This window comes from Lagenorhynchus albirostris, chromosome 18 (genome assembly GCF_949774975.1).
Source record: "Lagenorhynchus albirostris chromosome 18, mLagAlb1.1, whole genome shotgun sequence".
In the NCBI taxonomy this organism is placed as follows: Eukaryota; Metazoa; Chordata; class Mammalia; order Artiodactyla; family Delphinidae; genus Lagenorhynchus; species Lagenorhynchus albirostris.
The window spans coordinates 15,394,795-15,422,214 of NC_083112.1; the positions used below are offsets into that span (position 1 = coordinate 15,394,795).

A 27,420-nucleotide genomic window follows, 5' to 3' on the forward strand; every position below is an offset into this window, starting at 1 on the left:
TATGTAATATATGTTTATAAATAGAATAGTTATACTATATAAAATTTATATGCAGTAATATATAACATATAATTATATACAACATACAATATATATTACATTTACTATATACTAATTTTATATATTATACATTATATATTAATATATATTTAATATATACTATAATATACATCTTATTTAAATATACACTATTTTAAGAGGGAAATGTATTATATATTATATAATTACATGTACAACTATACATTATCTTATATATGCTATATAGTATAGTATATATAATATTTATTACATATAATTATATACACATTATTCTGAGAGGGGAAATGTTCTATTTTTCTGTCTCTATAAGATATGCATTGGATACTTTTTCTATTGGTAATGATTGAGTCCACATCTTTCAAGGCCGTTCCTTTCTCCTCTAATTAAAAATCTGGTCCTTGTGAAACCATGGAAACTTTAAGTCTGTTGAAATATCAGGTTAAACACGTTCTGAGAGATCTGTTCAAACTAAAATTCTTTTGTATACTTTTGTGGTGCTTGAGAAAAAGACTTCACTATTTGTGAGAAAATGTGCTTTATCTTGGAAATTGTGTTAAAACATTAGCTTACTATTTTGTAGGATTGAATATGCTTATGAAGTTGATGTGAGACCGTCTCAGAAGAACTGGGCAGATTCACAGAACTTTTGCTTGCTTTTCTGAACATTTGTGAATACTACACATTTCTTTCTAACATATTCTAGAGTATGCAAATGTCAATGGTATGAAACACAATTACACTGGAAAACTAAATTAATGATGAACTTGAGCTAAATGACTGAAGGTCATATTCACAGATTAAAGCCATGCAAGCCGTACAACTTCCTGTCAAAATTACTGGCTGCCAAATTTATACTTGTTTCTTCAGATGTACCTTCTGATATTTAGAATTTTTAATTTTCTGTAAAATAGACTTTTTAGAGTGTAATGTGTTTGCTGCCTTTGTGAAGCAATGTATAATTGTATAATTTCTGTAAGTAAACTGAATGCTTGAGCTTTCAATCAGTATTCTAGAAGCAATAAATATTATTTTATACTATTTAGAAAGAACTACTGTACACCCAACAATATTGGATAAATCCCACAGAATTCATTTTAAGCATAAAAAGCTGGTCACAGAAGATGTAGTCTATGATTCCATTTATGTGAAATTCAAGAAAAAGTAGAACTAATCTGTTGTGACACAAATGAGAATAGTAATTACCTCCAGTGTGTTGCGGTATTGACTGAAAAAGAGCAAGAAATGTTCTATATTTTGATAGGAGTGTTGGCTGTATATATACCTATATATAATTTTATCAAGATATACATGAGATTAGCACAATTTACATGCCTCAAAGTATAATTATATATACACATAGTTATATATAGACATATATATACATAATTACAGTTTTATTGAGATAGAATGCTGTAAATTGCACTAATGTATACACACACCACACACATATGCAAACTTCTTAAACAAACTTCTTAAACTTCTTAAACAAACTTCTTAAACAACTTTTAACTGGCATTTCATAGTAAGCATCACTTGATGTTTGAACTTTATTTAATCTACGGGACCTAAAGCAGTATGTATCCACTGTAATTTAGGATCTCAATCTAAGAATACACATTTTAGTTAAAGAATTCTCAATCTTCTTCCCTATGACAGATCATGAAGAACAGCCACGATTCACCACAATTCCTGCCTTCCAGAGACGGCACCTGTCGTCTGCTTGAATCTGAACCGGGTTTGTAGTTTGCTTGTCCAATAGGATAAGGTAGAAGCCACATTATACTAGTTGAGAGCCAGGGCCTCTGCATTCTTATGCTTGATGCTAGTGAGGTCCTTGCCACTGCCTTATGTGAACAAGCCTGAGCCAGCCTGTTACAGAATGAGACATCACTTGGAGCCAGCCAGCAATGCCATTTTAGACTAGCCAACCCTCAGATGCCCAGTGGCTGCCCACAGATGCATGAGTTAGCTCTGCTGAAATTAGTTAAGCGTGTCCCTGATCAGTTAAGCCCAACTCAAATTCACAAACCACATTATCACGAGCAAAGTAAATGTTTGCTGTTATAAGTCATTTAAGTTTGCGGATGATTCATCACAGAGCAAAAGCTAATTGATAGCAATCCATGATAATTTTTTACCTGAAAGAGTAAATTTTTAGGAGAACACTGTCATCTCTGGGCCCACATTATCTCACAATTCCACAGTCTATGCTTACTGAGAAATGTGAGCATTTGTTAGATAAAAACTCTTACCTTAATGGGATTCCTATAGAAAGACTGCTTTCCAGAAGATGGGAATGACATGGCAATAATACGCTCTGGAAGTCAAAACAGTCACTATTAACAAATGTTATAGATGTGAAACAATATATGAGAGCTCCACTTACATATAATCAGACTGCTTTCACAGAAAAGAACTGTCAGGATTGAGAATGACAGGAAAAAAGCTAACTAACCCTCAGGATAATCAACTTTAATATCCAATACTGGATATTAAAGTATCCACTATTTTGACCACTACATTCAGTATTCCCAAGTCTCAACTGGTTCCAACCTTATGCAACAGATTTGCGTTGACTTTTGTCTGGAGGGCCCCCTGTGGTGGGAATTGATTTCTTTTTTAAACACCAAAGAAAAAAGAGATCTGGGCTCCAGCAATGTTGGGAACTCCTAGGATGCTTTCCAGTGTTCCCCTCAGAAACCCAGACCTACAAAGCAATGACTTCAGCGTTCTAGGAAGAGAACAGGCCTCTCCGAAATCCTTGGGACCGAGGATAACTACTAGAATTCAATAAATTCTAAACCAAACAAATGGAGTCAGCTGAAAATCCATTCAACTTCCTATACTATAAGCAAGTAGCCCTGAATTGAGATGAAAATTAAGATTTTTCCATTTTCAGGGTTAAACTCCAAATATGTCCCACTATCATAGGGGCATATGTCTTCGTGGATAAAAAATGCTTTGAAAAAACATGCCTCAGACAGGGAAAGAACAAAATTAGCATATAATTACTCACACACAAGAAAAATGTGATGTTAATATATGAAAACTTCACAAACCAGTAATGTAAGTGAGGTCTAACTCAAATCCATCCTTCTTGTATCGCCGTTTGTTTCCTGAAACCTGAGGGTTTAAAACAATCATTCATTTGTAAAACATAACTCAACATAAAAAAAGAACAATATATAGATATCTACAACCCTTGCCAGTATTTCCTGAAGCACAAACATTTTTTCTGAATCATAAACATATTTTGCCCACTTACCATCCTCCTGGTCAGCATTTCAAGATGTCTTTTTTGATGAGCCAGATGAAAAACTCTTATTAGAGTGATAAGTCGTAGAGGTCGTAAAATAATTGTCGACCTAACAATAAAAGATTCATTTTTGCTTTAGAAACAGAGGATTTTGTCAGTATGGACTAAGTTTAGAGCAGTGGCTCTTAACCAGGGGCAATTTTGCACACGACCCCCTGGCCCAAGCCTCCCGCCCACCCCGGGCATATTTGGCAATGTCCAGAGACATGTTTCGTTGTCACAACTGCCTGCGAGGGGCTGCTACTTGCATCTAGTGGGTAGAGGCCAGGGATGCTGTTCAGTACCGATGCACAGGACAGCTCCCTTACTAAAAATGTATCTGTCCAAAATATCAGTAGTGCTGGTGTTGAGAAACTCTGATTTAAAGAAGAAGTCATACGGTAGACTCTCAGAATTTGTGGGTTTAACTTCTGTGGTTTAGGACAAGCATTTTTCAATCTTTTTCCCATCAAAACAGAATTCTTATTCCCCTCTGTTACTCCCATGAGTAACAGGGGTTCACTAGAGCTGTGAACACACATCAGGCAGGTAGCAGATGAGTTACTTCCCAAGTGTGTCTCCTACCATCAGGAAGAAACACGCTGGCAAAGAACTGATGGTTTGGGCTAGCGCTTCTCTAGCTTGAGTGTGCATACTGATTCAGTAGGTCTAGAGTGGGCCCTGAGGTGTTTTTCTTCTTGTATTTCTGACAAGCTCTTCGGTGATGCTGAGATTGCCTGTCTGAAGACCATACTGGTTTTGGTTATTTTCAAAAACTCCGAAAGCTTGTCACATCAAGTTTTGTTGGGACCTGAGGGAAAGTCCTGAGAAGCTGGAGTGCAGGAAGTGGCAAGCTATCTGACTAAGGAATAGGCCTAGTGAGCCACCCAACAGCTACATCCTAGAACACTTTTGCTCTTTTTCTTCTCACTGCCACAGTAGAAAGAGGAGGAGAAAGAAAAAAGCCATCGGTCTCTCATACACATTTTTGTTTGATCCCTAATGGTTCTAACCTTGCCTCAGCTATCATGTTAACTATACTGTAAAAATTGTACCTCTGTGTTTCTACCCATGTCACCTCGTTTTTTCTCTTCCATTTGTTCCTTTTTAGAGAATCATCATTGGAGGCACTCACATTTTTCATCAGCTCAAACCAGTACTCTCTTGGTTATAGGAAAAACCCAGGAATTTCACGTGTAAGAAATTTGTGGTTGAAGCGCAAGTGGGAATTTAGTGGGAATTTCAAAATGTAGAGAAGTTCAAGTTAGGACAAGAGGCAAGTCCCCAGTTTCTTCTTTGGGGGCATCATCTTCTTCATTCAACTAAAGGTACTCAGTGTGGACACCCTTCACTGGTCCCTAAACACCACCATCCTTTAGTTTCCAGATATGTGGAAATTTATCTCAACGTTTCATTTTCAAGCAGCTCATTTAGCACAGAATTAGCACATTCAGAGTTAAAAAGATTACACAAAATGAAAGCCACAGAAAATATTTTTTAAGAAAGAAAAACTTTAAGAGAAGGGAAGCATATGTTTCTTACTTGGGGAAATCTTTAAGAACCTTAAAGTCATAGAAAATACAAGCAATATTGACCAGTAGAGTCACCACAATAATGGCAGCATCTAAGGAGTTAAATATATCAGAAAAATACCGTCGTATCCTGTAACAAAAAAAATATATATATAAGTTTATGCTTCCCCAAAGAAGAGGTAGGGATATTTTAAAAGCACAAATTATTTGACTCATCCCCCTTAAGATTTCTGGTTTGGGATTTCCCTGGTGGTCCAGTGGGTATGACTGCGCTCCCGACGCAGGGAGCCCGGGTTAGATCCCTGGTCAGGGAACTAGATCCCACGTGCATGCCGCCACTAAGAGTCCACATGCTGCAACTAAGAACCAGCGCAGCCAAAATAAATATTTTTTAAAAAAAGGAATTCAGCTTTGATGAATGATTTATTTATTTATTTTTTTATTTATTTTTGGCTGTGTTGGGTCTTCGTTTCTGTGCGAGGGCTTTCTCCAGTTGTGGCGAGCGGGGGCCACTCTTCATCGCAGTGCGCGGGCCGCTCACTGTCGTGGCCTCTCTTGTTGCAGAGCACAGGCTCCAGATGCGCAGGCTCAGTAGTTGTGGCTCATGGGGCTAGTTGCTCCGCGGCGTGTGGGATCTTCCCAGACCAGGGCACGAACCCGTGTCCCCTGCATTAGCAGGCAGATTCTCAACCACTGCGCCACCAGGGAAGCCCTTGATGAATGATTTAAAGTGCATTTACTAGACTAGATTAAGGAAAAACATATTCATACTCATTTTATACTTATATAGGACAAGAACATCAATGTGGCAAGTATAACCATAGTATAGTAAGAGATATAACCAAACCATTGAACAAGAGACAAGCATTGCCTTCACACAGGTGGGAGAGAGAGATGGGATGGTGAGCAATGCTATCGCACAATGGAAGCTGAACATGTCACAGCCCTAGAGAAACGGGCTGTAAGATGTGCATGAAAGGAGCTTGTGAGAGGAAGATGGGTCCACTACTTTGGCCTGCAAACTCATCACCTGGCTTTGCACCCACAGTGGAATTCCAGTGAGCTGGTGTGGCCTCCTCTGTGCAAAGCTGAACTTTCAGCCCTGGCACCTCCTCAACACTAGCTCCTTCAGCCATTGGCACTGGGGCTCCAGGGAAATCATCTTCTAATCCTGGCATAGCCCCTTTAGGCTCTGAGTAACCTGGGAGTGGGCAACTGTCCTCAGCTCAGAGGCACGAGGACAGAGATTCAGCCAGAAAGGAGACAAGCATGTTCCAAAATGCTCTGATGAAGTGAGGCTGGGGAGTTTAGTCCCTGACTCGCTCTCCCATAGAGCTTAACACAAGTTTTTGTTCATTTATTTTTAAATTTCTCATTTTTAAAAAATTTTTTGGCCGTGCAGCTTGCAGGATCTTAGTTCCCCGACCAGGGATTGAACCCATGCCCCCTGCAGTGGAAGCATGGAGTCCTAACCACTGGACCACCAGGGAAGTACCACAAATTTTTATTTTAACTGAGGTAGGGTTTGCTCATGATCTATTATCTAGTACTTAATATACTGTCAGCTTTTATTTACATTGAACTCAATAAAAATATCAATATTTATACTTCACATACATATTCCTCTTAATAACATGCATGTAGACTTATTAGCTGCCTGGCCCCATTTTGCAAACCCTTTAAGCTTTACCTGTTGAAGGAACCATCTAGAATACATGGTTTGGAGACTAGAGTGCCAGTTGCAATAGTAATATTAAAGCTCAGTCTGATAGAAATTGGGATTTGGATTGTTTCTCTTGTGGAGTAGGCCTTCAAGGAGAATTATTTTGATAAAGAGGGGCACATTTAGTTGGGTTGACCTGGTAATTCCTTGGGATGCTTCTCATAGCAGTACAAAATAGCTCTATGTGCTTTTAAAAAATTAATCAAACTTACCCTTCTATAAATACTCGAAGGAAAACATCCATGAAAAAAAATAAAGCAATAGCTAAAGAAACTGAACGATATTCCACAGGAATGTACATCGTGCTATCAGAGACAACTATGTCTGTAATGATGAGGGACACATCCACAAAGGTCAGCAAAATTCCAAATATTCTACAACAAACAAATAAATAAACCAAATAAGGATAAAGTGGTTTTCACACCTATAGGTAGACTAACTTCAGCCCAATGATCTGATATCAAAATGTCATTATTTGGGGTTAAACTGTTCAGTGGTAGGGAGAACTGCCCTTAGAACCTCAACATAAATGACTCTGCTTTCACCCAATAGAAGCAGTTGTCAGAGACATAAATTTCCCACTAAACCACTTCATGATATCATGCCCTTTTATATTAAGACACATCAGACCAACACTCCAAGACAGAAGAGGCAAACTACATTAAAATTACGTTTCCAATTGTAAACTCTTCTTAAAATTTAAGAATTTTAGAAGGGTCTTCTACCCATTTCCCTCAATAAATTAAACCTCATTAATCTTGATATTTTTAAAGAATTTAGTAATAAAAACCAAGTGAAAGCATGACTAACATAAGCCCTTAAAAGACTACTTGGACCAGTAAGGCCTCTTATCAGTGAGTTTATCAACAAATATAAGATTACATATCAATTTAAAAGGAAGCAAGTACATTGTGTGAATCTGTAACATAGTATGAAATCTTACTATCATGTAGAGAAGAAAGATCTAAGTAAAATGTTTCCAGAATTAAGGAGTAATTCTAGGTGAATAAACACCTAGTATTTATTAATATTTACTAAAACACTTTCCTTATAACTATAGAATTTTGAAATTCATGTTTCATTATTTTTACTTTTACAGGTAGAAAAAAACATGTTAATATGTTGATAGTAGACTCCGTACATGCCATTTCTTTGCAATTCTTAATGTTTAGCTTCAATTAAAATTCCAAGATAAATTAGATTGCATTAAATGGGGCACAAAGGTCATTTAGCGACATACTGACAGTGGAAATGCTTTTTTTTCCCTCCCAGATCCTTTGCCATTAAAAAATATTGATATTAAATGTAACACATACTTAATTACCTCCTTTTCTGGAGTCTCACATACCTGAAAGTGAAGGATGATACAATCAAGTACACAATTCTCTTAATCTTGCTGCTGCAATAAGAAGTAAAAATAAAGTTTCAGAGCTTTCAAGTGTATCAGATTTTTCCTAACATATAGTATGAATTTAACCAACAAAGGCCTTTATAATTTTTAAAGTCTCCAGAAGTTGCCTAACAAAATGCTTTTACTAATAACTGTAAAAATTTCACCTGGGGCTTCCCTGGTGGCGCAGTGCTTGAGAGTCTGCCTGCCGATGCAGGGAACACGGGTTCGTGTCCCGGTCCGGGAAGATCCCACATGCCGCGGAGCAGCTGGGCCCGTGAGCCATGGCCGCTGAGCCTGCGCGTCCGGAGCCTGTGCTCCGCAACGGGAGAGGCCACAGCAGTGAGAGGCCCGCGTACCGCAAAAAAAAAAAAAAAAAAAATTCACCTGATTCTTTTTTTCTTTCCTATGTAGAATATATGTGAAAAAAACCACTAAACTTTCCCTTCACTGTAAGGCTCTAATCCCAACGTAATGGTAAGATTAAGCTTGGGGTCATCAACTAAAGCAACAGAGCATGGAGACAGAAGGGAATGGTAGAAGAGATGTGTGTTCCAGCTCTCCCATGAGTGAGCTGTGGGATCCTGGGCAAGTCATCAAACTATGGCCAGACCTGTTCTACAGCAATAGAATAAGGGACTTCAGGGAAGCTCTTGTCTTGTAATATTCATTTCTTGAAACAAGTCACCCCATGAATAAGACAGTTAAGCATTAATGAGACTCACAGCTGGGGTGGGAAGTGCACTTTGGAGGTGAGGAATGTTAGTAAGATACATTTCAAAGGGGAAACACACTGGAGGCTGGGCTCCTTCTGTTAGTAGGAGGAGGAGACGGTTTTACAGCGCCAGCAGTTGTGCCTCATTTTGCCCTATGGCTGGAGACAAGGTAGTCATTGAGGAGCAATTTCTTGCCCTGCTGAAGCCTCCAACACGTGACCCAAATTCCACCCCAAGTGGGATTTAATCCCAAAGCAATGCTCATGGACTGTGCCCAAGACTGGAGAAGAGGGAGGATATATGCCGAACAGAACTGGGGCACTGCCAAGTGGAACGAGCCACAGATGGATACTGTTGGGCTAAGCTGAGCTATAAGATCTCCCACCCCCTCTAATTTCTCCCTTCTCCATCTGCACCCACTACCTCTGCCCAGGCTTAGCGAGCAAAGGTTGATATGGATGGGGAACTGATTGGCCAAAAGAGGTGAACCTCCCCTGAGGTTGCCATTCTCTTAATACAAGCCCTTTCTGATCCCAGACAGACTATCAGATCTCTGGGTAGCAAAGAAATGTTACAACAAATCAGAACTTACTTGACAAAGTGAATTTACAGAACCATGCCCGACAGAATCATTGGGGCACAAAAGGATGGCTTGGGGTGGCTTTAGGCTCTACTATCACTTTCAGTGCCTCCCAAAACTACCCCAAGTAAATATAGAATTGAGTTTTTTTTAAAAAAAAGAGTGTGCTATATAAATGCAGCTTCAAACAATGTGTGTGGAGTTTGCTGGGAAAGGACTGTAACTCAGTAATTATACATTTAGAAAAAGTACTATTCATATTTGGGAGCAACAGACATACACTCCCCAACACCCAGTGCAACCATGTAACTTTCCTAAAAATGACTACTCAGAGAAGTGCTTGAGCCAACTGAGCAAGGAATAAAAATGAAGGAGGCAAGAATAAGGAAGATGCCTTATAGAGAAAAGGTGTCAAGAAATAAAGTCATAAAAATTCAGAACTAAGTCCAAATAATCATTGTTAGTGTAGCACGTGGAAATGTAAACAAATGATTCTAAAAGCAAGGATAAATAACAAAATTCTCGATAAAAGTATGGATTTAAATTTGCAGGGTTTTCCCACATTAATTTAGGTTTCTCAGAAGACAGAAGTAAAAGCATGTTGCATTCCTATCTTCCCAGGTACAAGTCCAGTTTTAAACTGGATATTGATGGAGAAACAAAGGTACAATTATGTTTTCTAAAAATAGGTTTATAACTTTCATATTATTAAAACTTGAATAAAAACAAATCAACTAATAGCATAATGTTAAAAAAATTTAAAGAAAAAATATCAAGAAGTGTTTAATACAGAAAACAAAGTAAAATGATAGCAAATAAAACCAAACATACCTGAAATGATAATAAATACAAACACATTACTCTCATATCAAATACTGACAAATACTTTTAGATAAGTTTAAAAACTAAAGGCACTATATGCTGTATACAAGGACAAAAACTAAATTAAAATGATAGTTTGAAAATAAAGAGATGGACAAAGATATCAGATGCAAATGTTAAATCTCAAAACATTAAAAGTTGTAATATTAATATCAAAGTTGAATTCAAAGCAAAAATATTAACTATGACCAAGACTTATTTTATACTGATAGAAGGTAGACTCTATAAGACACTATTAAGACCATGCTGAACAGGGGTGGGATCTGCATTGGGGGCAGCTCCTATCTTTCCCATTGGACACTTATTTCTCTGCACAGATGGTGGAGGGAGGCATGTGGTCATACTCAAAGCATTAAAGGCACTGGGATGATTCTTTGGTTTTCCTGCTCTCACTCCAGGGCTCTGGGTCCCCCCCCCGACCACCACCACCACCAAACTATCCACAACAGACAAGGCTATATTCCTAGATTAAACTCAGGTTGAAGAGAGCAGAGTCAGGCTTTAGATCTGAGTCCAACCTAAGTTAGCTCATTAGGATTCTTTACTGGGACTTAGAGAGGAACCTCCAAAGTACCTAGGAGTGTCCTTTGCCCAGCTTGGTCCTCAGGGATATACTTCCCTTTGGAGTGGGTGTTGGTAGCAAGGATAAGATCTGAGTGTCCCTGGTCAAACACTATCCATTTTAAAATATATATTTATTTATTTAAAAACTATATATATATATTTTTTTCTATTGTGTAGATAAAACATATTTAAAGCATTTCTATGAAATTTTAAAAGAAATTTATCCTACAAGGTAAAAAAAACTTTAATGGTATTCTAAAATATAAAAATTATTCAGACTACATTTTCTGACCACGATTTAATAAAACCAGTGAAGTGGAAGAGTACTATACAAGATAATTGCATTTTATCACTACAGAAATTTTAAAGGTGCCACATATGACAACTTAGATTAAATGGAGATATTGTTTGAAAGACACAAACTACTAAAATGTGCTCAAGAAAAAATAGATAAGCTGAATAGCTTAAAAGGTAATATATCTAGTAGAGAAATTGAACTTGTAGTTTAAAACTTTCCAACAACAACAACAAAGTCCAAGCCCAAGTGACTTCACAGGAGAATTCTACTTAATTCTTTAAGAAAGATACAAATCTAAACAAACTCTTCCATAAAACAGAAGAATAGGGACTGCTTCCAAACTCATTTTAGGAGATTAGCATTACCCTGATATCAAAACCAGTAAAGACATTACCTGACAAGAAAATTACCAATATCCCTCATAAATATAGATACAAAAATCCTTAACAAAACATTAATAAATTGAATCCAGCAGTATATATATATTTTAAATTCATGACCACTTGGTGTTTGTTCCAGGAATTCAAGGATGGTTCAACATTCTAAAAATAATGTAATTCGCCATGTCAACAAACTAAGGAAAATAAAACATATGATAATCTCAATAGAGGTAAAAAATTTTTTTAACAAAATTTAACATCCATTTATGATAAAAACTTTCAGTGAACTAGGAAAAAAGGGAACTTCCTTAACCTGACAAGGGGCATTTATGCCCCCCCAAAACAAACAAACAAACTATGGCTGATATCAATCTTAATGGTGAGACTGAATGTTTTCTTCCAATGATTAGGAATCTAGGATGTCAGTTCACATTTCTTCCACTCAAAATTATATTGGAGTCAATGTAATAAAGCAAGAAATGGAAATAAAAGGCCTATAGATTGAAAAGGAAGAAATAAAACTCTATTTGTAGATGAAATGCTTGCCTACCTAGAAAATCCCAAGGAATCTACAAAAAAGCTAACAGAACTACTGAGTTTAACAGTTATTGTATAAAAGGTCAATATACAAAATTCAACTATATTTCTATATACTAGCAATGAATGATTGAAAAGTAGAAATTTAAGCAACTGAACCATTTATATTAGCACCAAAACCCATGAAATACTTTTATTATAAAGTAACAAAATACGTGCAGGATCTGTATGCTGAAAATTACAAAACTTGATGAAAGAAAATGAAAACCTAAAGATAAGAAGAGATGTGAAATGGTACTGCCATTTTGGAAACTATTTCTTACACAATTAAACATACACTTTACCATAAGTATCAGCAATCCTATTCCTTGGCACTAACCCAAGATAAATGAAAGCTGTGTCCACACAAAAAACTTGTACATAAATGTTCATAGCCACATTACTCATAACAGGCCCAAACTGGAAATAATCCAAATGCCCATCAATGGGTGAATGGGTGAATGGATAAGAAAATATGGTACATTCACAGTGATGACAGAGTGAAAAACTAGCTTTGTCTCTGCCCTTCAATCTACAACCAATAAAACCCACAACTCAACAAAGGTGCCACCGTCCAACACAACAGTTTGCCAGAGGACTCCACACATCTGTACATCTAAAGGCGGGTGAATTGGAACACTTAGAAGAGATGTAACGAGGGAACAGTGGAATCAGTGCCTGCAATCCTGGCCCTCTGACCACAGCAGCTGTGCCCACAGCTTCAGAGAACACAGTAGCAGCAGGGGAAGCAGCACACATGACTACAGGTTCCAGACCACACCAGCACCCATGGCTACATGTAACTGACCAACAGTGGGGCCTGGGATCCTGTCCCTCCAGCCGCCGAGGTGACCACAACCTCACTGCCACTCTCCCACCTGCAGTGGCACAGCCCATGAACTTAATGAGATATAAGAAAACTCAGAGAGGTAGTTTAATGAGCTCAGGAATAAAAATGAATGAACAGAAAGAATATTCTACCAGAGAGACTGAAACTCTAAAAAGAAACAATTGGGAGATTGGGATTGACATATACACACTACTATATATAAAATAGATAACTAATAAGAACCTACTGTGTAGTACAGGGAACTCTACTCAATAGAGTGGATATATATGTATAGGTATAACTGATTCACTTTGCTGTACAGCAGAAATTAACACAACATTGTAAATCAACTATATGTCAATAAAAAATAATTTAAATAAATAAATAAATAAAAAGGAACCAAAAAGAAACTCTGGAGCTGAAGAACTCAATAAATGAGGTGAAGAACACACATTAGAAGCACTGGAAACAGAGCAGACAATATGGAAGAGAGAATTAGCAAGCTGGAATATAGCAATCTACAAATGATACAAGTAGACGAGGAAAGAGAAAAAAGATTTTTAAAAGGAAGAAATCCTGAGAGAGTTATATTACTCTTTCAGGAAGGACAACATTAGGATAGTGCATATCCCAGGAGGAGAAGAGAGGGAAAAGGGAGCAGAGAGTTTATTTAAAGACACAATAGCTGAGAACATCCCAAACTTGGAGAAGGAACTGGAGTTACAAGTCCATTAAGCCAAGAGAACACCTAATTACCTCAATGCAAAAAGACCTTCTCCAAGACACATAATATTAAAATTGTTAAAAGTGAATGACAAAGAATTTTAAAATCAGCCAGGGCAAAAAGGATGGTAACCTACCAGGGAACCCCCACTGTTAGGCTATCAGCAGATTTCTCAGCAGAAACCCTACAGGCCAAGAGGGAGTGGAATGACATTCTCAAAATACTGAAAGAAAAAAACTGTCACCCAAGAATACTCTATATAACACAGGTATCATTCAGATATGAAGGAGAAATAAATGGTTTCCCAGACAAAGAGAAGCTGGAGTTCATCAACACTAGACCTGCCTTACAAGAGATGTTGAAACGAACCCTTCTATCAGAAACAAAATGACAAAAATACACAAAACTTTGAGCAAGGTGATAAATAGAACCAGAAAATTGCCACTCTTTACCAAGATAGGTTTTTAAATACTTTATTATAGTATAAAGGTTAAAGGGAGAGAAAAAAAGAAAGCAGAAAAATAACTATAGCTATCTACAGTTTGGTAACAAACTCACTCAACAAAAACAGGTCATTTGAGACTACAAAAACAAAAGGGGACGAGGAAAAGGATGGAACTTATGTTTTTAAAAAATGTTTTAGTTCACTATAAATTATATCATAATGTGTGAAAAGCATGCTGAAATCAGAAGGCTAGAAAAATGATTAAATAGATTCTGGAAAGACCCAGTGTATAAAGATTCATAACATAATAGAGATGGATTTTAAAATCTTTGAACAAGATATAAATGTTTTCAATAATGGGTTCATTCATTCAACCAAACTCACTGAGTGCCTACTATGTGCCATGGCACTGTTTGAGGCACTGGAGATATGGCAGTTAAAAAAATGGACAAAATTTTCTTCCATCATGATGTTTAAATTCTGTCTCATGCAGACCATAAATATAATAAATAAGTAAATAAGGTAGTAAGTTATAAGGTGATAAATGCAATAAGGATCATTAAATTAGGGTAAGGACAATGGAGGGGGATGCAACTTTGATGCTGGGGAAACTAAGTAGTCACCTGGGAGAAAAGTAGACTCCTACATTTTATACCTTAATACAAAATAAATCCTGGGCAGATGTTTTATTTAAATATAGAAAATAAATTCAAAGCATAGATGAATTTTGGTGAATATATTAAAATCTTAGGTAGAGAAAGACTTTCTGACACTAAAGGCATCAATCACAAAGAAAAGGACAGATGTATTCAACTGTATGAGGATTATAAACTTCTATATAGTGAAAAGCTAGGCAACCTGGGAAAAAATACTTGCCTTATCTATGATATAAAAAGGATATATTTAACTTTTCTATCCAATGGCAGTGATAAACACCCCGATTTTAAATGGGCAAAGGTAGTTTGCAAACAATGAAATACAAGTTCTATGAAAAAAAGTATAAACAAAAACAATGTCAAATGTGCATTAGAACAAACATATTTACAAACATTGAAAAGATGAGCAATGGCTAGCGTGAAAGGGGAAGAAATGTACACTGCATCTTGGTGTGCAAAGTATCAAAATCAATAGCCTCACAAACGTTCCTTTTGACACAGAATTTCCACCTCCGAGAATTTTTATTGTAAAGAAATAAAATATACAGAGGTTTGGTCTCAAAGTTATTCATCATTTTTTATAAGAAGTCACAGCTTAAATGTCCAGAAATATCTGACAATTTAAATGAATGACAATTTAAACATCTATACCATGAAATATTATACAGCTGTCAAAAGGAATGTTGCAAATTTAAAAATCAATAAAATCAAATACAGGCAGAACTTCAGGCAACAATAAAAAATCTGAAATTAAAAAATATATAATGTTGGAAATGCAAATATAAATGCATGGAAATATAGTCATGATATGTCACTAAGTAATAAGGTTATTTTTAAAACAATGTATTATACCATATCCATAAACAAAAAGCCTAAAGAACCTTGAAGGGCATCTATTAAACATTAGGAATGCCTATTAATGGGAGGATTTATGGCTTGTTTGTATTTTCTGATTTTCCTAATAGTGAAATTTTATTGCTTTACTTTTGGTTTTTAGTATAAAAATTATTTATGGTGCTTTAGAGTTTTAAAATCACACTGAATAATATGTGTGTACATATTACTCCACATTTATTTTTAGGTTTTTATTATACTACACCTAGCACCCAGTAGATAGATATTGTAGATAGCATTATTACCAGTTTACAGATAAAAGATCTAAAATTTAAAGTAGTTTAGTATTTTGCCAAGTGTCCAGTGCATATTAGATGACAAAGCCAAGCACTGATTCCAGGTCTTACTCCAAATCTAATACCATCCCCCAGTCTGAAACACCAGTGTCTCTCACACAGGGACTATTGCAAATGCCACCCAAATCTCTACCATAAGCATTTGTCATTTAAAAAACTAAACTAACACTTTTTGTTTGTAAGAAGAAGGAAATGCTTGCCTTCCTCAGTCTATTCAAATTTTGCCCCCGCCCTGGGCAGCCTCATTGCAGAAAATATATAGTTAATATGCAGACATATCATTTAATTAAGTAGCAGAGTGAACTCTTCACTGATGGCCCATGATGAAAAAACAGAAAATGGAAATTCATGGGTAATTTGAAGAACTACTTGTATTCATTAGTTGCCCCTTTATTTTTCATGTTGTTTTTGTCTGGACACCAACAGATTACAACAGTAACCAATTCATTGCCTCTTTAGCAATACTCACTCCCCAACATTAATTCAAGTTGGTAAATGGTTACTGGCCATTTACTGGTAAATGGTTACTGGCCATTTACTGGTAAATGGTTACTGGCCAGTAACTGGCCAAGAGAGTAGCAGAAGAAAAATTGCATGAATAATTCTGCAGTCCAGACATATGGGCTTTTTTTTTGAAGTACAATTGATTTACAATATTAGATTAGTTTCGGGTGTACAACATAGTGATTCAATAATTTTATAGATTATATTCTATTTAAAGTTATTACAGAATAATGGCTATATTTCCCTGTGCTGTACAATATATCCTTGATGCTTATTTTATACATAGTAGTTTGGGGGAGGGAGAGTCAGACGTGTGTGATTTTAAGAAGGTATCGTGTCCCTGTCATTGAGTACTGGTAAAAATGCCTTCAGATCAGTGCAACAGGAAGTACTCTAGTGAGATTACTCAGAAACAAGTCAAAATTAATAAAATCCCAACGGATATTAAGAGGTCTTTAATCAGCAAAACATGTTTGCTTTTGCTCTCAGTCCCATTTGCTCATAGACAAAATCAACAAAACTAGGAATCAGAACATATCCAAGAAAAATGAGAAAGGAACACAAGTGAAGAGAAGTAGCATTCTGCAATCCTCTGTTTAGAAAGAAACTTTGTAATAAAATTAGTCTCTACTAAGGATATTTTCACATTTTCAAACTAGAACACTTGTGAATATGTGGAAATATTTTTTCAAGTATGGTACTTACATACAAATACAAATGGAATCATTTTATACCCTCCCTCCCAAACATTTTGCTATCTTTTCCATAGCTCCTTTTTTTTTCACCTCAACATGAGCCCCATCTTCTAAAAGATAAATCCATCAACAGCTCCCTCCCTCCGAACTTCAAACTGACTTACTAATGTGAATTGAGAAGGTCAATGTCTTCACCATCATCGATCTTGGACAGCTGTTCCGTCATACTTTAACCGCCAACAAATGCAAAAATATATCATTAGAGATTTGCTACATGGAACAGTGATATGAAAAACTTATTTGAAGAAAAAGAATTCCTTAAATCTAAAGGAACCATGACTTAGCTCACTGGATGACCCAATCTTACAGAAAGAAATTTAGAATCACTGTCTAGAAAACTCTGTATTCCATGGATACTTCTAAGACTGAATTTTGCAAGTCTTTCCCTCTCTGTTTCTCCCTATGTCTCTGTCTCTGCTTCTGTCTCACTCTTTCTATAAAGATAGAGATTAATAATATATAGATAGCACTGATGCAAGTAAATTATATCAGCAGCCTTGGAAGGCACCATAACTAAAAGGCAAGATATATCAAAGTAGTCAAAGACCTTTAATGTCAATTTATTTGGGTCACTGTGAAGGATTAAAAATGTACATAGCACGAAATGACTTCTTTTTTTGGCTGAAATTGGATACACTTGCTCTAGAACTTATAAACTGGTTGAACTCTAAAAAAATTATGTCAATTAGTTATTTGGAACCTGGGTCCCTGCACCACATACTTTTCACATACCATGGATATCGTTTTCTCCTTGAATAGGTTTCAAAGCACTGCCTGAGACAAGGACTCCATAACTAATTGGGTTTCACAAATCTCAATATCCTCCCTCTTCCCCTCTCTCTATATTTATATCTCACCTTTTATCTCTGCCTCTCAATTCACATGAGTCAGGGCTAAAGGATTAAAATGTACATAGTAAGACTCCATGTGTCTTATAGATTTATTTTTAAATGCAATTTAGCTATAATTACTCTGCAATTTATAATTTAGTTGCCCTAAAAATAACATTCTAATCAGTTATTTAAAACCTGGTATTTAATTTTTCTGTAGAAATGAACTTTATATGTAGGTAATAAAAATCTTAGTCCTGTGGGAAAACTTAATAAATCAAATTTATGTACATTTCTTTACTCCCAAACCTAACCCCCAAGTGTAAACACCATTTTGTGATTAAATTTACTTCAAATTCAGCTTGAGTTTGTAGGTACTCATCTCACTTGTCCTATAATTTTCTGCCTTCTCAAGTCCCTATACCACCTAGTAACTCTTCACAAATCATAGATGTCTTTCCTGCCCTTCAGACAGGGTCAAGACAAGGCAGGGGCTCCCTCCAATGTGATGGTGGGTTTGGGGCACCAGCCTCACATGGTGGCAGAGTTCTGGAAGGTGAGGGACACATCCAGGATCTATCAGATCCATTTTTTTCTGCTGAGGGTTCCCCTCTGCTCTCTATCCACTGAGACCTTCTCCTAACTCCTATTATGATTCTGTCCTCTCTCGGCCCATGCATGGGCAAATCTGATACTTTCCTAAAGGAAAGTATCAGATAGTGGCTGCTCCTAACTAAGGGTAACAGACAGACTAGGGGTAAGAACACTCCCTTTTATGACCTGTTCTTTTTTTCCCCCCAAATAGATCCAAAAAAGAAAGAAAGTGACATATTGAGGCTGGCAAAACAAACAAAACCCTTAGATAAAGCGTCGAAGAAACTCTGTATTGCCATAGATGGTCCCCAGAATAAATTTCACAAATCTCAATATCCCCCCTTACACTATCTATATATAATTATATCTCACCTTTCATCGGAGGGTTCAACACAAATTACTTTTTCCACCTCGCTCTGGTCATAGCTAAAGGATTATAAATGCACATGGTAAGACTTCACATCTCCCTAGACTTATTTTTAAGTGCACATTAGCTACAAGTGCTCTACAATTTATAACCTAGTTGTCCTAAAAATAACATTCTAATCAGTTATTTAAAACCTGCTATTTCATTTTCCCCTGTAAGTGAGGCTTTATACATTTGTAATGAAAATCTTAAGTCCTGGGGGGGGGAAGTCATGAATCAAGTTTATAAACATTTCTTGACTCCTGAACCCCTTCAGGAGTACAACTTTCTCCTTGCAAAATAAGTTTCTCTCCTTTCTTGGCCCATTTTAGTAGAGCCTCATACACAAGCATTTGGATAGTTTCCCTAGGGGTTTCGGCTGCATCTAAGAGTGATAAATAGATGAGTAAGAAGCATCCCTCTTATGACCTGTTTCTGTTTTATCCAACTAGATACAAAAAAAAGAAAGAAACATACTTACATAGGCTACAGTAAAAAGATTTAGAAACAACGGCAAAGACACGCTGTTATGTCATGAATACTCCTAAAAATGAACCTCCCAAATATAATCAACCTCTCTCCCCGTTCCTCTCTCTGTTTCTCTCATTCTCGCATGCTCTCTCTCTCTGCATTTATATACACATATATATATTTTGTTGACATCTATCTTTATTTCTATCTCACGTATTAGTGGTGGGTCCATCAGGTCTTCCTGTTGTCAATTCACTCAAAGCAGTGCTCAAGGATTAAAAAGGCACAGAGTCAGACACCCTATAATTTTCTCAGTTAAACTTTCTGGTTCAAATTAGTTTAAATTAATGCTTTCACTTATAAACTAGATGACCCTTTAAAAACTGACATGTAAATCGATTGCTTGAAACCTGGTAGGTCATTTTCCCCAGAAATGAGGCTTTATGTATTTGTAATGAATATCTTACACTTGTCAAAAAGGTAATGACTCAAGATTGAAGTACAGTTCTTTACAACTGAACCTGATCCAATGTGTAACAACCTTTTGGGGTGGAATTTATTTCAAATTCAACTTCAGGTTGTAGGTACCCAACCTTCTTGACCAATCTAGCTTCCTGACCACGTCTGTGCTCCACAGGAAGCATGCTCGTCTTTCCTGCCCCCGACATAGGGTCAAGTAACCACAGGCCTGAGTCAGGGGCTCCATCTGATGTGAACATGGGTCTGCATTTGGGGTATCGGCCTCACATGGTAGCTGATACAATTTATTATTATTCTCCTTGCTCCAGACGGCTTTCACCTTCCCCACACCCACTCCAGGAGAGTCTCATACACAGGCAATCTGACAGTTTCCCGAGAGTTTGGCTGCTAGTAACTGAGAGTCAAGACTGGGAGTAAGAAGATTCCCTCTATGTCTTGTGCCTCTTTTTCTACCTCAATTCAAAAGACAAAGACTATTCCACATAGAATCTTACCACGAGCGGATGTGAGGAACAGTATCGAGGGAACTCTATTCCCATGGGTGCTCCTAAGGGTGAACATCCCAAATCTCAATGTCTCTGAATATGTTATGTTCTGAATGTTTGTATGTGTGTACACATTACACATGTATTTATTTATCATATCTTAGTTTGCCATGAAGAATCCTCCTGCCAATTCACTCAGGGTAGTGCTATGGTATGTTTTTGTTTTTGTGCTATGGTATTAAAAACAGACATAGTAAGATACCACATGACTTCTAGACTTTTACATTTTTAGTTCAAATTAGCTATAATTACTCTTTTTTTTGGCTGCATTGTGCATCCTGTGGGATCTTAATTCCCCAAACAGGGATTGAACCTGGGCCCTCAGCAGTGAGAATGTGCTGTCCTAACCACTGGACTGCCAGAGAATTCCCTGCTACAATTACACTTAAGCTTATAAACTGGTTGGCTTTTAGGAAATTCACATGTAAATCAGTTATCTGGAACTTGATATCTCATTTTTCCTAGAAATGATTCTATATACATTGTAATGAACATTTTTGACCCACCAAACAGTTAATGACTCAAGGTTGGTTCAAGACGGTGGAGTAGAAGGACGTGCTCTCACTCCCTCTTGCACGAACACCAGAATCACAACTAACTGCAGAACAGTCATCCACAGGAAGACACTGGAACTCACCAAAAAAGATGCCCCACATCCAAAGACAAAGGAGAAGCCACAGTGAGACGGCAGGAGGGGTGCAATCACAATAAAATCAAATCCCATAACTGCTGGGTGGGCGACTCACAAACTGGAGAACACTTACACCACAGAAGTCCACCCGCTGGAGTGAAGGTTCTGAGCCCCACGTCAGGCTTCCCAGTCTGGGGGTCCGGCAATGGGAGGAGGAATTCCTAGAGAATCAGACTTTGAAGACGAGGGGGATTTGATTGCGGGACGTCGACAGGACTGGGGGAAACAGAGACTCCACTCTTGGTGGGCACACACAAGGTAGTGGGCATATCGGGACCCAGGGGAAGGAGCAGTGATCCCATAGGAGACTGAACCAGACCTACCTGCTAGTGTTGGAGGGTCTCCTGCAGAGGTGGGGGGTGGCTGTGGCTCACCGAGGGGACAAGGACACTGGCAGCAGAAGTGCTGGGAAGCTCTCCTTGGCGTGTGCCCTCCCAGAGTCTGCCATTAGCCCCATCAAAGAGCCCTGGTAGGCTCCAGTGTTGGGTTGCCTGAGGCCAAACAACCAACAGGGAGGGAACCAAGCCCCACCCATCAGCAGACAAGTGGATTTAAGTTTTACTGAGCTCTGCCCACCAAAGCAAAAGCCAGCTCTACCCACCACCAGTCCCTCCCATTAGGAAACTTGCACAAGCCTCTTAGATAGCCTCATCCACCAGAGGGCAGACAGCAGAAGCAAGAAGAACTACAATCCTGCAGCCTGTGGAACAAAACCACATTGACAGAAAGACAGACAAGATGAAAAGGCAGAGGGCTGTGTACCAGATGAAGTAACAAGATGAAACCCAGAAAAACAACTAAATGAAGTGGAGATGGGCAACCTTCCAGAAAAAGAATTCAAAATAGTGATAGTGAAGATGATCCAGGACCTCGGAAAAAGAATGGAGGCAAAGATCGAGAACATGCAAGAAATGTTTAACAAAGATCTAGAAGAATTAAAGAACAAACAAACAGAGATGAACAACACAATAACTGAAATGAAAAATACACTAGAAGGAATCAATAGCAGAGTAACTGAGGCAGAAGAACGGATAAGTGACCTGGAAGACAGAATGGTGGAATTCACTGCTGCAGAACAGAATAAAGAAAAAAGAAAAAAAAAAATGAAGACAGCCGAAGAGACCTCTGGGACAACATTAAACACAACAACACTTGCATTATATGGGGTCCCAGAAGGAGAAGAGAGAAAGGACCAGAGAAAATATTTGAAGAGATTATAGTTGAAAACTTCCCTAACAAGGGAAAGGAAATACCCACCCAAGTCCAGGAAGCACAGAGAGTCCCATACAGGATAAACCCAAGGAGAAACATGCCGAGACACGTAGTCATCAAATTGGCAAAAATTAAAGACAAAGCAAATTTATTGAAAGCAGCAAGGGAAAAATGACAAATAACATACAAGGGAACTCCCATAAGGTTAACAGCTGTTTTCTCAGCAGAAACTCTACAAGCCAGAAGGGAGTGGCATGATATACTTAAAGTGATGAAAGGGAAGAACCTACAACCAAGATTGCTCTACCCAGCAAGGATCTCATTCAGATTCGAAGGAGAAATCTGAAGCTTTACAGACAAGCAAAAGCTAAGAGAATTCAACACCAACAAACCAGCTCTACAACAAATGCTAAAGGAACTTCTCTAAGTGGGAAACACAAGAGAAGAAAAGGATCTACAAAAACAAATCCAAAACAATTAAGAAAATGGTCATAGGAACATACATATCGATAATTACCTTAAATGTGAATGGATTAAATGCTCCAACCAAAAGACACAGTCTCGCTGAATGGATACAAAAACAAGACCCATCTATATGCTGTCTACAAGAGACCCACTTCAGACCTAGGGACACATTCAGACTGAAAGTGAGGGGATGGAAAAAGATATTCCATGCAAATGGGAATCAAAAGAAAGCTGGAGTAGCAATACTCAGATAAAATAGACTTTAAAATAAAGAATGTTACAAGAGACAAGGAAGGACACTACATAATGTTGATCCCTCACACAGGGTCAACAACTGCAGGCCTAAGGCAGTGATGGCTCCAGCCACTTCCACTGCCATCACAGGTTTGGGTCTGAGGACCCTTACGTAGTGGCAGAGCTCTGGAGGGTGTGGGACAGATCTAGGGTCTGTTAGCTCCATTCTCTTCTGTTGAGGGCTCATCTCTTGCCAGGCCACTGCTAGCCTTCCCCTTGTTTCCAAATATGAATCTCTCCTCATTTGTCCCACATTGTAGGCTGAATACTATCCCACTAAAATTCATATGGTGAAGTCTTATCCCCTTTAACTCAGAATGTGACCTTATGGAAAGTAGCATTGTTGCAGAAGTAATTAGTCAAGATGTGGTCCTACTGGTTAGGGTGGGTTCCTAATCCAATAGGACTGATGTCCTTATACAAAAGGAAAGAATGCCATGTGAAGATGAAAGCAGAGATTGGAGCGATTGACAGCAGCCACCAGAAGCTAGGAGGGAGGCATGGAAGAGATTCTTCCTCACAGCTCTCAGAAGAAACCAACCCTGCCAACATCCTGATACCAACTTCTAGCCTTGAGGATTGAGACAAATTTTTGTTGCTTAAACCACTCGATTTGTGATATTTTGTTACAGCAGCCCTAGCAAACTAATACAACCCATTCTAGCAGTCTCACACAGGCAGTCTGACAGGTTTCCAAGAGTTTTGGCTACTAGTCTCTCAGATGGGAGTAAGTCTCCCTCTTCTGATCTGTTTCTCTTTTATCCAACTAGATCAAAAAAAGAATGTTACATACAGAACATGCCAACATTTTAGAAAAAGCATACAAGAAACTTAGTATTAAATATCTCTGTGTGTGCATCTTTACATATCTATCTGTCTGTATATAATCTCACCTTTTAGTGACGGCTTCCTCACTGGTTACAGATATCAATTCATTGGGCTCATAGCTTAAGGATTAAAATGTACAGAAACATCATGTGATTTCATAGACTTACTTTTTTCTTCAAATTAGCTAAGTTGTAGAGAGAGAAACAAATTTTCAATTATGAATTGAAAATTACAAATTCATGCGTAATTTGGTTATTTGGAAATAAGTATTTCATTTTACCCTAGAAATGTGGCTTTACATGGTGGCAATGAAATTCCTAGGCCTGTAAAAGAATCCTCACTGGATCAAGATTTAAAAACATTTCTTTACTTTTGAACCTAATCCCAGGGTGTAACTGGTTTTTGTGTTTGCAATTATTTCAAATTCAAGTGTAGTTTGCAGGTACCATCCCTCATACAGTATTATTAGTATTATTCACTATAGTCACCATGCTGTACATTACATCCCCAGGGTGACTTATTTTATAACTGGAAGTTTGTACCTTTTGACTTCCCTCACCCATTTCACCCACCCCCTCCGCAGCCCTCACCCCCCATTTCTGGAAACCACCAATCTTTTCTCTTATTTATGACCTTTTTTTTCTTTTAAGATTCCACATACAAGTGAGCTCATATGATATTTATCTTTCTCTACCTTATTTCACTTAGCGTAAATGTCCACAAGTTCTACCCATGCTGTTGCAAATAGCAAGATTTCATTCATTTTTTTATGGCTGAATATATTCCATTGTATACATATATACCACAACTTCTTTATCCATTCATTGGTCAACAGACACGTTGTTGCCATGTCTTGGCTACTGTAGATAATGCAATGAACACGGGGGTGCAAATGTCTTTTCAAGTTAGTGTTTTCATTTTCTTCAAATACCCAGAAATGGAATTGCTGGATCATATGAAAATTCTAATTTTTTGAGAAATTTCCATAGTGTTTTTCATAGTGGCTGTAACAATTTACATTCCTACCAACAGTGCACAAGCCTTCCCTTTTCTCCACATCCTTGTCAACACTTGTTATTTTTTATCTTTCTGACAATGCCATTCTATACATACATATTTTTTAAATTTATTTTATTTATATTTATCTTTTTGGCTGCGTTGGGTCTTTGTTGCTGCACACCGGTTTTCTCTAGTTGCGGCGAACAGGGTCTACTCTTCGTTGCAGTGCGTGGGCTTCTTATTGCAGTGGCTTCTCTTGTTGAGCACAGGCTCTAGGCGTGTGGGCTTCAGTACTTGTGGCACATGGGCTCAGTAGTTGTGGCGCATGGGCTTAGTCGCTCCACAGCATGTGGGATCTTCCTGGACCAGGGCTTGAACCTGTGTCCCCTGGCAGGCAGATTCTTAACCACTGTGCCACCAGGGAAGCCCAACAATGCCATTCTAACAGGCATGAGGTGATATTCCCTCGTGGTTGTAAATTTTTTTAAATAGTTTATTTTTTAGAACAAGTTTAGGTTTATAGAAAAATTAAGCAGGAAATAGAGTTCCATATACCTCCTTCTCCCTAACAGTTTCTCCTATTATTAATATCTTGCATTCGTCTGGTACATCAGTTACAACTGATGAACCAACATCGATCCGTTATTGTTAACTAATGTCCATAGCTGAAACTGGTGTTCACCCTTTGTGTTGTACAGGTCTACTGATTTTGCCAAATGCATAATGCCATGTAGCCACCATTACAGCATCATACTGAATTGTTGCCCTGCCCTAAACATCTCCTGTGCTCTGCCTATTCATCCCTCTGCCCTCCCAATCCCAACTCCTAATATTTTTACTCTCTATAGTTTTACCTTTGCCACAGGTGTCATATAGCTGGAATCACATAGTATGTAGCCTTTTCAGACTGATTCCTTTCACTTAGCACTTATGCATTTAAGGTTCCTCTGTTTCTTTGTATGGCTTGATAGTTCATTTCTTTTAATTGTGGAATAATTTTCCGTTATATATAGCTATCAGAGTTTGTTTTTCTATTCATCTATGACATCTTGGTTGCTTCCAGTTTGGGGCAATTATCAGTAAAGCTGCTAAAATAGTTGTGTGCAGGTGCTTGTGTAGACAAGTTTCCAAAGCATTTGGAGCATAATTTCTGAATCATGGCAAGACTACATTTTGCTTTATAAGACACTGCCAAACTGCCTTCCAAAGTGGCTACACCGTTTTGCACTGCCACCAGCAGTGAATGAAGTTTCCTGCTGTCCACACCCTCACCGTCATTTGGTGTGGTCAGTGTCCCAGATTTTGACCATTTTAAGAGGCATGCAACAAAATTTGTTTTAATTTGCAATTCCTGAGTGACATGTGATGTTGAGCAGCTTCTCATATGCTTATTTGCCACCTGTGTATTTTCTTTGGTGAGGTGTCTGTTCAAATCTTTTGCCCATTTTTTTTAATTGGACAATTCATTTTCTGATGAGTTTTAAGAGTTCTTTGTTTAATTTGGATAGCCGTCCTTTATCAGATGTGTCTTTTGCAAATAATTTCTACTAGTCTGTGGCTGACTTGTCTTCTCATTCTCTTAACAAGGTCTTTCACAAAGCAAAAGTTTTTAATTCAAATGAAGTTCAAGTTATCACTTTTCTTTCGTAATCTTGATTTTGGTGTTGTATCTAAAAGTCATTACTAAACTAAAGGTCATCCAGCTTTTCTCCTGTGTTACCTTCTAGGAGTTTTAGAGATTTGCATTTTATGTTTAGGTCTGTGATATAATTTTTGTGAAGCATGTAAGATCTGTGTCTAGATTATTTTTTGCATGTGGATGTCCAGTTGTTCCAGCATGATTTGTTGAAAAACTATCCTTTCTCCACTGTCGTACCTTTGCTCCTTCATCAAAGACCAGTTGTCTATATTTGTGTGGGCCAGTTTCTGGGTTCGCTACTCTATTCCTTTGATCTATTTGTTTATTCTTTAACCATCACCACATGTCTTGATTACTGTAGCTTTACACTAAGACTTAAGTTGGGTATTGTCAGTCCTCTGACTTTACTCTTCCTCAATAGTGTGTTGGCTATTCTGGGTCTTTTGCCTTCCCATATAAACTTTAGAATCAGTTTGCCAATATCCCCAAAATAACTTTCTGGGATTCTGAATCAGATTGCATTGAATCTACAATTTGAAAGAATCAACATCTTTACGACATTGAGGCTTCCTACACATGAATGCAAAGTCTCTGCCATTTATTTAGTTCATTAATTTCACTCATAAGAATTTTTTAGTTTTCCTCATATAGATCTTGTACATTTTGTTGGATAAATTCTTAGGTATAGATCTATTCTGGGGGTCCTAATTTAAATGGTGTTGTCCTTCTAATTTCAAATTCCTCCTGTTCATTATTGGCGTATGGGAAAGTTATCAGCTTTTGTATATTAAGCAGTTATACAAGGTTACAGGACAGAAGCTTAATAAGCCCAGTTTTTTTAATTGATTCTGTTGGATTTTCTTCATAGACAATCATGTCATAGGTGAA

The 27,420-nt window shown here is 37.6% G+C and overlaps 2 protein-coding genes across 3 annotated transcripts in view; one reads left to right on the forward strand and one right to left on the reverse strand.

The window, feature by feature from the left end:
- The window catches only part of TPTE2 (transmembrane phosphoinositide 3-phosphatase and tensin homolog 2), a 59,232-nt gene extending 37,851 nt beyond the window's left edge, over positions 1–21,381 (reverse strand). Inside the window, exons 1-10 of the mRNA XM_060128762.1 lie at positions 20,911–21,381; positions 18,875–18,928; positions 17,936–17,971; positions 17,183–17,245; positions 7,938–7,988; positions 6,802–6,963; positions 4,877–4,996; positions 3,305–3,404; positions 3,099–3,162; positions 2,292–2,356 (exon numbers count right to left, since the gene is read on the reverse strand). Coding sequence (XP_059984745.1) covers positions 2,292–2,356; positions 3,099–3,162; positions 3,305–3,404; positions 4,877–4,996; positions 6,802–6,963; positions 7,938–7,988; positions 17,183–17,244 — 624 coding nt within the window. The 5' untranslated portion in view covers position 17,245; positions 17,936–17,971; positions 18,875–18,928; positions 20,911–21,381. The remainder of the gene's footprint in view (positions 1–2,291; positions 2,357–3,098; positions 3,163–3,304; positions 3,405–4,876; positions 4,997–6,801; positions 6,964–7,937; positions 7,989–17,182; positions 17,246–17,935; positions 17,972–18,874; positions 18,929–20,910) is intronic.
- SLC25A15 (solute carrier family 25 member 15) overlaps positions 1–27,420 on the forward strand; it is a 109,456-nt gene that overhangs the window by 79,071 nt on the left and 2,965 nt on the right. Inside the window, exon 9 of one of the 2 annotated variants that reach the window (XM_060128765.1) lies at positions 620–983. The exons of the other annotated variant lie outside the window; for it this stretch is intronic. The gene's annotated coding sequence lies outside the window, so the exon portion shown is untranslated. Of the gene's footprint in view, positions 1–619; positions 984–27,420 lie in introns of those variants that run through there. 2 annotated transcript variants of the gene reach the window in all.